The following is a 9985-nucleotide window of genomic DNA, read 5'->3' as shown; positions in this document are numbered from 1 at the left end:
CGGAAGCGGCGAGGGGACCGCCTGCCGCGGCCGGGCGCGGCGGGGCCGGGCCGGGCGCCGCCATGCCCCGGGACAACATGGCCTCCCTGATCCAGCGGGTGGCGCGGCAGGCGCGGATCACCTTCCGCAGCCCGGCGGGGCCGGCCTTCGGGGACAACCTGCACCGGCTGCAGCAGCTGCTGGACGAGGTGCGCGCCGAGGACTTGCACTTGGCGCCGCGGGGGCCGTCGGCGGCAGCGGCGGCGGGCGGGGGGCTGCCGTGGTCCGGCGTGGTGCCGCCCGTCAGCTACATGCACATCTGCGAGACGGAGAGCTTCAGCATGGGCGTGTTCCTGCTGCGGAGCGGCGCCTGCATCCCGCTGCACGACCACCCGGGCATGAACGGCATGCTGAAGGTGCTCTACGGCACGCTGCGCATCGCCTGCATGGACACGCTGCCCCCCCCCGCCGCCGCCGCCGCCCCGCCGCCCGCCGCCGCCGCCGGTCCCTGCCACCGCGCCCTGTTCCGCTCCCGCCAGCACTACACGCCGGCCTCCCCGCCCTGCCTGCTCTCGCCGCACACCGACAACCTCCACCAGATCGACGCCGTGGACGGGCCCGCCGCCTTCCTCGACATCCTGGCGCCGCCCTACGACCCCCAGCACGGCCGGGACTGCCACTACTACCGCCTGCTGGAGGGGCCGCCGGCGGGCGCCGAGCCGCCCGGGCTGCCGCAGGAGGTCTGGCTGGTGGAGACCCCGCAGGCCGCCGACTTCTGGTGCGGGGGAGAGCCCTACCCCGGGCCCCGCGTCTGCCTCTGAGCCGGCGGCGGCCCGCGCCCGGCGGCGGCCGTTGGGGCCGCTGGCGGGAGCTCCCCGCCCGCCCGCCCGGCCGGCCTTCCCCCCGGCCCCGCCGCACGGACCGGCCCGCCGGAGCCGCGCCAGCCCCGGCCCCGGCGGGCAGCACCGCCGGAACCACGGCTGCGCCTCGCCCGGTGTCCCGCGCCCGGCCGGGGGGGCTGCTCGGGAGCGCTGCGAGTCAAAGCCTTCCGCCGGCCCGCCTGGCTCCGCGGGTCGGGGCGATGAAGCGCCGGAGCGTGCTTAATTCCTCTGGGCCGGCCTGGAGGAGTAGCGGGGTTAAGCCTCTGCTCAGCTGAAGGGCGGGGGGAAGATGATCCAGCGCCCTGTGCCAATAGCTAGGGCTGCGCGTCGGCGGGGGGGTCGGGCCCCGGCCCCGGCAGGCACAGTCAACGCAAAAAGGATTGTCGCGGGGCGCCCCGACTTCCCCCGGAGGGGCTCCGGCCGCCTGGGCCGGCGGAGTGTGCCCACCCGGCCTGGGCAAGGGGCTGGGCGGGCCGCAGCCTCTGGGGACTCCGTCTCCGCAGCGAGTCCCAACAAGAGCTGTGCCCTGCTAGCAAAAAACAAACCCAGGACAACTCCTGAGCCAGCGCGTGGTCCTCCGGGAAACGCCAGTGATCCCCAGGGCTGGAGATGAGGGAGCTCCCGCTCCAAAGGGACACGGCCAGGTTCAGAATTACTTTTTAACAGTTCTTTAAAGCGTTGCGTATAAGATCTCGCTATTGCAACTGAGAATTACAGAGTACGGCTGTGCATATTTCCTTCAGCTAGGAGAAGGAGACCAGTCAGCTGCTAACTAACCTCGCTTGGAACCTCTCATGCAGCCGTGGCGGACGGTGGCAGAAACTGCGGGCATCTTAAGAGAAAAACCCACTAGCCACTGTTGTGTCGTGGAAGCTGTTGTAGAAACACGGCGTATTTGCAAACCTTATATATACGGCGGCACGCATACCCTAGGTACAGCTAAGATTTGACCTGATGTCTTCTCTTTAAAGTGTGGTCTGTGTTTTTATACAGACAGGTGAACGCTCTGGGCTTTTGAAGCCTCTTTATACTATTTATAAAGACTACTTTTTCATAAGGCTTTTAAATAAACTTAGAGTAGAAGAGACACCGTGAATTTCGCCTTGCTGTGACGGAAGCAGTCTGGAGATGCAGTTTGTCCACGGCAGGGGATGCAATCTTTCTAACAAGGGAGAAACTTTTTCTATAGGTGAAATACTCCGTCTGTACTGCAGGGACTGGTCTTGTGCCCATTCATCCTAACGCACGCTTCGTACCACAAACCCAGGCCGGGGCAGCCTTGGCCCTCTTGGTCACGATGTGGGAATTTGAATAAGAAAACATGACTTACCAACCTCTTAAGTGATGTACCAACCTGCTCCAGAAATTGTTCCACAACTGGCTTTAATTTTTCTTTGTATATTTATAAAAGCAGACTTGTTTTTCCTGTACAGTGGCTTGTATGTGTGAATTTTTAAATGATTCTGATATGGCATTGCTTTTTTTTTTTTTTTTTTTTTTGGCCTGCGAAAGAATGAATGTAAAATACCGTCAGCATTATGCATGCACAGATTAATTATTTTGCAAGGAAAAATTGGTGGAAATTATTTCAGGCGATTTCCATTTATTTTTACAGCACTTTAAAGTGTCTGATATTTCTGCAGCTGGCTTACCTGTTTTTCCTGGAATTCCCCTGCAGCTTAGCGTTAGTTAATGTGCAACAATTCTCTATCGAACGTAGTCATCAACTATTATGCAATGCCTCCCTGTGTTACAGCCTGTTTCTAACTCTTGCCGATGCTGATGAAGACCATCATCCTTTTTCAGAAGTCCACAAAGAAGATGGCGTGGTGCATGCAAACAAACAGCTGTACTGGAAAAACAAACTGCTACAGAGAGCGTTTTTTATCTCGTCTGCTCTACCCTCCCCTTAGGTCTTTCTGCTTGGTTTTTAATTTTTTCCTCCACATGTAAAACCTAGTTGAGATGTTTAATGGGATAGGACTTTAATGCATCTTTCCATAGAGGACAGCATGGTCCCTTACACTGTGGAGTGCTGTTAACAATCGTGGCGAAACCTTTTTCTTCTTTTTTTTTTAATAAAGGTGTTAGCATCAAAGTATTAAAGCTGAGAAAAACAGCAAAGAACACCTGAGATGCATTAAAGAAAAGGCTTTTCGTGTAACTTCTTGCTTACTCAGTAACTGAAACTTACTTCATGTGTTCTGGATATCTGTAAGCAGAAGGTTTAAGCCTGTAATGCCGTTCCTTCTCTCTGCAGTCTGGTTATTGTCTTTTCACAACAGCAAAATCACTGTTATTGCTGATTATAGAATAAACACAGGATATCTCACCATCTCACCACTGACCAGTCATTACTTCCCTTCACAAGTACGACAGTCTTGAACCAAGTATGGTACAGAGCGCAAGTTTCTTTTGCCTAACGGTCCGAATGGTGCGACTGGCCTTTCTGTGAAAGGCGATGGGTAACGCTGGGTTCTCGGCCCAAATCTTCCACGGGCGCCCTGCAGACAAATCCAGGCACATGCGGTATTACCACTTTTGAAGCTGGCTGTTACTGTAAGGCAAAGGCACAGGTTTAAGATCGCTGATACTATTACACAATGTAAGGGTCTCTTGTAGCCGTACGCTAGTCATGGATAGTTCCCTTAATTCAGCTTATTTACAAGTTCTGTGTTGTTTATCTCGTTTTGCTTTTGACTGGGGTTTTAATCTCGTAGCATGGCTGCAGACAGTAGTTTGGAGAGTGCGAGTGGAGCCTCGGATCGTGCGCCTGGGTAGCTGAGATCCCAATTTTGCTCACGATGCTCTGGCTGCGACTGAGCTGTGGTTATCCGAGGCCATGGTGGTACCTCTGGGAGCCCAGCAGCCTGAGAGCACTGGATCCCTGTCCATCTCCCTGTACCGCAGCCCATCGATGCCAACTGAGGAGGCTGCAGCTCCTGTGGGGTTGCGCTCCCGCGTGACATCCCTCCGGCAGCAGGCCATGGTCTCTTTTTGGGGCCAGGAGCACATGGGATCAGGTGGCGAAGCTGCAACCCTCCAAGAGATGCAGCAGGGGAGGCGAAGGCTTACTTGTGCTGCTAAGGTGGATGGCGGGGTGGTGAGCGTGGCGGCTCTGGAGCTGGCGGCATTCTGTGGCTTCCCCATCCCGCACAGGCTGGTCGGTGCCCGGCTTTGGAAGCCCGCTTCACGTCCGATTCAAAACCGGGCACGTCGCTTCAGCTACCACTGACCGCCTTTCCCAAGCAAAGAGCAGCTGCCCCGAAAGCCAGTGCCAGTTGCAGGAGGAGGGAGCAGGGCGTTTCGGACAGAACAGGCAGGTGCCACTGGGGCTTTGCGCAGCGGGACGCGGCGCCGGGGCAGGCAGAGGCCGGGAGCGGCTGGGCGAGGGCTTTGCCCCGCTCCCTGCGGTGCTGGGCTGTGGCGTTAGCGGTGAGGTCCGGCCTGCGCGGCCCACCTGCGCGGTGCGGGCCGTACCGGCGATCTCGGCGGCAGCGGGGCGAGCCCGCGGGGCCGCTACGGCCCGGCACGGACGGCGGGAGCCGAGGGTGGGCCCCGGCGGGGCCAGGCCGGGATAACACCTTAAAAACCAATAATCAAAATGGGTTTAAAGAAAACAAAAAAAAAGGCGCGATGTTGCGGCCAGATGGGTTCAGCAGAAAACGGCCGCCTGTGCCGCGGGGGTGCGCGCCGGGGCCCCCGCGGAACCCCCGAGAGCGGGCGCGGCGCCGCCCGCGCAGCCCCGCGCAGCCCCGCGCCGCCGGGAGCCGCTTTCCCCGCGCGGCGGCCGTCGGGGCGGCGGTACTCGCTTTTCCGGAGCCCACTGGGGGAGGTTGCCTGGGGCGGATCGTAACCGCGGAACAAAACAGAAAGTGAGTCAAAAAAACCCACCCCGCTCCCCGGTGAATATTAGCCCGTCTCTCGTCTCCGAGGGAAATCCCCGCGCCCGAGAGCGAGGGTTTGTACGCCGGGGCCGGGGCCGCTGGTTTTCCGCGCCGAGGCGGTGCGGTGCGCTGCGCCCAGCGGCGCCCGGGCCGGGCTGCCCCGCAGCCCCCCGCCGCCGGGGTCCGGCGCGGCCCGGGGACGGGCGGGAGGCACCCCCTCCCCCGGGCCGGGCCGGGCCGGGGAACCTACGGAAATAAAGGTGCCAATTTATCATAATTAAGAGATTTATTTGTCGTCTTTTATAAACGTTGTAAGCACCGACCCTATTGTCGAAAAGTTTATTTACAGAGTGGCCAGAAAGAAACCCTCTCTCCTTCCAGTTCCCGTTAGTGGCTGTGTTATTCGTGTTATCATCTGCTCCGCGCCGGATCCCGGCGGGCAACGGGCATCGGTTCCAGCCAGAGTATTTACATCCCCTCCCAAGTCATACTAGAAACGTAACACTTGTAAGTCACCAAAAAGAAAAAAAAAAAAAAAAAGAAAAACCCAAATCAAACCAAAACCAAAACCCCAAACCAGTGCGTACAAAAATATAGTCTCTAAAAAAAAAAAAAAAACCAACCCCAATATTAATAGGCAGAAATGTACAGCCATACTAAAACCCGGGAGGGAAAACTTTCCGGTCTCGGTGTCGCCGCTGTCGTCGGAGCGGATCGGTAAGGCACCCCCCACATGCAGACAGGGGACCGGGCTCTACACCACACAAGGCACCAAGGACACCTCACCACGACGGCACTGCATGCATCCATCCTCCCGCCGCAGCCCCTATGTACACCCGCCGGCCCGGCCCGGCCCGGCCCGGCCCGCTCCGGCCCGCGGGAGCCCCGCGGCGCCGCCAGGTGCTCCTCGCGCCCCGCCGGGCTCCGCGCCCCGCCGCGCTCGGCGGCGGCTCAGCGGCTCAGCGCTGGGTCCTGCGCGCCCCGCGCCGTCAGGGCGTCCGCGTCCGCGCCGCGCAGGGGGCCAGGGCGGCGGCGCCGCTCCCGCCGCCGGGCTGCGGGCACCCGCCGGCGGCCGCGGCGGCTCCTTTCCGCTCCTTCTGGCGCAGGTGGATCTTGGTGTGCCGCTTCCTCTCGTCGGAGCGGGCGAACTTCCTGCCGCAGAAGTCGCAGGCGAAGGGCTTCTCGCCGGTGTGCGTGCGGATGTGGGTGGTGAGGTGGTCGCTGCGGCTGAAGTTCCGCATGCAGATGCGGCACTGGAAGGGCTTGTGGCCCGTGTGGATGCGGATGTGCCGGGTGAGCTCGTCGGAGCGGGAGAAGCGGCGGTCGCAGCCCTCGGCGGGGCAGGGGTAGGGCCGCTCGTGCACCGGCGTCTTGCTGGGCCGGTTGGGGTACTTGCGGGGCCGCAGGATGGGCCGCAGCGGCAGGTGGTGCGGGCTGTAGGCGCCGGCGGGCAGCCGGGCGCCCGCGCCCTCGCCCCCGCCGCCGCCGCCGGGAGCACTGCCGGGGGCGGCGCCCGCCGGGGGCGCTCCCATGGTGAAGTTGCGGATGGTGGAGAGCGGCGTGAGGGGCGGCGGGACGCGGAGCGAGTCGAGGGGGCAGGGGAAGGGCTTGCGGTCGGGGCCGGCGTGCAGCTCCCGCTGGCACTGGGGCGGCGGGAAGAAGCCGCCGTACTCGGGGATCATGGTGAAGAGCCCGCCGTCGGCCGCCGCCGCCTTCGGGGAGGGGTAGGAGGGCGGCGGGGGGAAAGGCAGCGCCCCGCCGCCGGCGGCGGGCAGGAAGGCCGAGGAGGGGTCCTGCGGGTACAGGTCGCCGCAGCCCGAGTAGGGCGGCGGCGGCGGCGAGTAGAGGTGCTCCAGGTCGGCCGGCTGGCCCTGCGCCATGGTGCAGCCGAGGGCCCCGGCCAGCGGGTTGGGGGAGGCGGCGGAGGCGGCGGAGGCGGCGGTGGCCGAGGAGGAGGCGGAGGAGGCGGCGGAGGAGGCGGCGGAGGCGGCGGAGGAGGGCGTGCTGACCCCCTGCAGGATCCCCGCGCTCACGATGTTGATGATGCCCTCGGGGTAGCAGCCGGCGCCGGGGTACTGCGGGTCGATGGAGAATTTGCCCATGTAGGTGAAGGTCTGGTTGCGGGAGGCCGGGGCGTTGGGCGCGAAGCCGCCGCCGCCGTAGGGCAGGTCCAGGGCCCGCTTGTCGCCCATGTCCACGTTGATCATGCCGTCTGGGGGGGCAAGGAGCCGGTCAGCCCTCCGCGCCGCCACCCACCGGGCGGCCCGGCACCGCTCCCGGCACCGCTCCCGGTCCCGGTCCCGGTAGCCGCCCGGCCCGGCGCGGGGCTGCGGCGCGCACATGTTGCGCTCCGGCTGCGGGGGCTCCGCGCCGGCCCCAACTTTTCCCCCGAGCCGGGCGCGGCGGCAGGGCTGCCGCGAGGGGCGCCGGGGACCCCGGCCGGGGCGGCGGGCGAGCCCCGGGGGGCCGCGGCCCCCGTCCCCGGCCGCCCCCCGCCCGCCCGCCCGCCGCCCCGGGGCTCCGCCGTCCCGCCGCCCGCCGCGGGCGGCCCGGCCCGCACCTGCGCGGCCGCGCGGGCGCCGCTTACCTCCTGCCACACCGCTCATCTGGTCAAACGGCCCTGCCAGGTCGGCATTGGGGAAGATCGCGACCGAAGTTGGCAGCGCGGCGGAGATGTCATCCGCCGGGTAAATGCCCTCGGGGAGCTGGTGCACAAACCCGCCGAGGGTCACCGGGATCTTGTCCACCGCCTTGGCGGTCATCATGGGGGCAGCGGGGCGGCCGGGGGAGCGGCGCTCCCGGCCGGCGGTGCGCGCTCGGGGCGGGGAGGGGAGCGAGAGGAGGGGGCGCTTCCCCCTGCCTCCCACTACCGGCGCGGGGGGACCGCGGGGAGCCGGCGCGGGGCGCGGGGAGGCATGTGCGGGCGGGCGGGCGGCCGCCCCGTCGCGGCGGTGCGGTGCCCGCGGTGCCCCGGGAGAGCCGCGCTCCCGCCGCAGCTCGCGCTGGAGGACAAGTCTGGCGGTAAGTATTTATGGGGGCCCCCTGAATGCCCGGGACGTCACTGCCCATATAAGGACTGAGGAACGGGGCCCGGCGGTCACGTGGGCGCCCGCGTGCGGGACCCGCCGCCCCGCGCCCGCCCCGACCCACCCCACCCCCCCCGCGCTCCGCGCCCCGCGGGGGCGGCCCCGGCCCGCCCCGGCCCCGCTCGGCCCCCGCCGCGCCGGCAGCGCCCCGCCGCCGCCCGCCGCGCCGCCCAGGGGGGTATTCCGGTGGCGGGGCCCTTGCCCTAAAAAGGCGAGGATCCGGCCCCGCCCCGCCTGCCCTTTTTAGGGCTCGTTCCGGAAAATTTTAAAAAGCTCGGAAAAGCAGAGGAGGTCCCGGGGCCGCCCCGCCGGACCCCGCTCACTTTCTCAGCAGCCCGTAACCGCAAAGCGGCGGCGGGTCAGAAAACAGCCGCATTCACGGAATCCGGCTCCTCCTGTCTTAAAAAAAAAGAAATACATATATATTTATTTATTTTCTGAATTACGGGTGGAAAGAGGCGCCGAGCGGAGCGAGCGCCTCGCTGCTTTATTTGGAAAGTGTCTGATCTATATATACCCCCGCGAAAACGGAACCGCCTGCTCCGCCGTCGGTGGGTTGTTATTGTACCGACGGGCGCAACCGGGAGGGGGGGGGAGGGGGGCGGCGGGGGGGCGTGCAGTGCCCCCCCCGCCACCCGTCCCGTCCCGTCCCCGCCGCTCCCACGCTGCTGGGACCAGCCTCTTGCTTCCACTGCCGTGTCCCACTTCCACAGCTTCCCCAGGCCCTATCCGCACTACTACTTCCACTCCCTTTTTCTCTTTTCTTCCCCTATGATCTCTTCCATAATGAGGGTATCGAACCAAAGAGTGCTTAAATTCTGGCTTTTTTTTTTTTCCAAAGTACTAAAAATAACCTCCCTTGTGCCTCCCTTCCCAGGAGAAGCCAATCTTTCATATGCTGTTCCCAAGCTCAGAGCTTGCAGCCCCTACATCTTCTTGCTGATGAGGGTGTCAGATGTAATTATTTTTGAAAGCTGTATCCCATGCTATGTTCATGTCACTAATCTCATTACTTAGGAATATTTCATCCCATGGGTGTTTATTCCTGCGTTTAGGAAAGCAACTCTCACATATGGTCTCTAGCGTGCAAGGCCCTTTTTCAGTGGTCTGCGGAAAAAAAAACCATTGACAACCCGAGCAGCAGCAAGACACGGCAATGTATGAGATGCGCTACAAAAGCACACTCCTGTTCCAAAGCAACAAGCCAGAGAATACATAGGAAGGCTAAAAACTCCTCACTTCCATTTTTAAGTGCAGATACCAATATTTACAGGGTTTTGTACATTACAGCATACGCCACAGGAGTGTGGCATACTCAGGTCTCCCTATGGCGCATGCACTTACCGCTGCCTCGGGTCCTAAACGATGTCACAGGGCGTCTCTCTCCCAGGCCCCTGGTTATCCATGCAACGCCTCACACCCCAGCTGAGAAAGGCCCTCTCAGTTGTTCCATTTTTGTTTCGCTGCCTTTGGTGATGCTCTGGGTTCACTACTGGTCTGGTCACCGCAGAGCCCAGGCTGGACAGGAGTGTGCCTGAAAAAGTAAAAGTTTTAGGGGCATTTGTCATACTTGCTAAGGAACAGTAGGCATAAACCTAGATATTTTCTGTTATGGGTGATCGGGGAATTGTGCACAGTAAATACATAATACTTAGTGGTTTTTAACGTAGATCTTGTTATCAGTCCTTTCTAGCACTTAATGTACAGCCAATACAGTTTGGCATATGAGATTTAGTTGAAAAAAAGCTCGTGTTCAATTTCAGTAGGATTCTAGATATTTTTGTTTAAAAAACCCATCTCAATTTAAAAGTCAAATTGTGACAGAGAGACAGACAGGTTCTGGGAAATTTGAGTGAGAAGTAGGAGCAATTGTATTGTACCTTTCCATTACAGCCGAGCTATAATTGGTCTAATCGCTACTATGAAAGAACAAAATATTGGAATCTGTTGTGCGGTGGGGCAAGTTACTTCACATGAATTTGAGAAACAGGTAACTCTAAGTACAGTTTCCTCCTCACTGCAAAAAGCCGTGGATGTATCAGATACAGGCTTTAGGGATAGTCTATAACATCTTCCTGTATTATTTGAAAATACCATGTGCCCACTGATGACACTAAATCATAATGCACACAGGAGGAAGAACAACCAAGGT

General features: G+C 61.4%; 2 protein-coding genes across 2 annotated transcripts; one reads left to right on the top strand and one right to left on the bottom strand.

Annotated features, from left to right (window-relative positions):
- Window positions 1-62: 62 nt before the first annotated feature.
- On the top strand, window positions 63-800 carry ADO (2-aminoethanethiol dioxygenase). Its single transcript, XM_059821524.1, has one exon. The coding sequence runs from the start codon at window positions 63-65 to the stop codon at window positions 798-800; it is 738 nt and encodes a 245-aa protein (XP_059677507.1).
- Window positions 801-5736: 4936 nt separating this feature from the next.
- Window positions 5737-7816, bottom strand: EGR2 (early growth response 2). The gene is made up of 2 exons (XM_059821475.1): window positions 7335-7816; window positions 5737-6959 (listed from the first exon to the last, which is right to left on the bottom strand). Exons 1-2 carry the CDS (start codon window positions 7510-7512, stop codon window positions 5737-5739), a joined length of 1401 nt encoding a protein of 466 aa, XP_059677458.1. The 5' UTR covers window positions 7513-7816.
- Between the last annotated feature and the right edge of the window lie 2169 nt (window positions 7817-9985).

This window comes from Gavia stellata, chromosome 9, assembly GCF_030936135.1.
Source record: "Gavia stellata isolate bGavSte3 chromosome 9, bGavSte3.hap2, whole genome shotgun sequence".
Taxonomy (NCBI): domain Eukaryota; kingdom Metazoa; phylum Chordata; class Aves; order Gaviiformes; family Gaviidae; genus Gavia; species Gavia stellata.
Note: the sequence above shows the minus strand (reverse complement) of the source record. Positions and strands in the feature narration are given on the sequence as shown.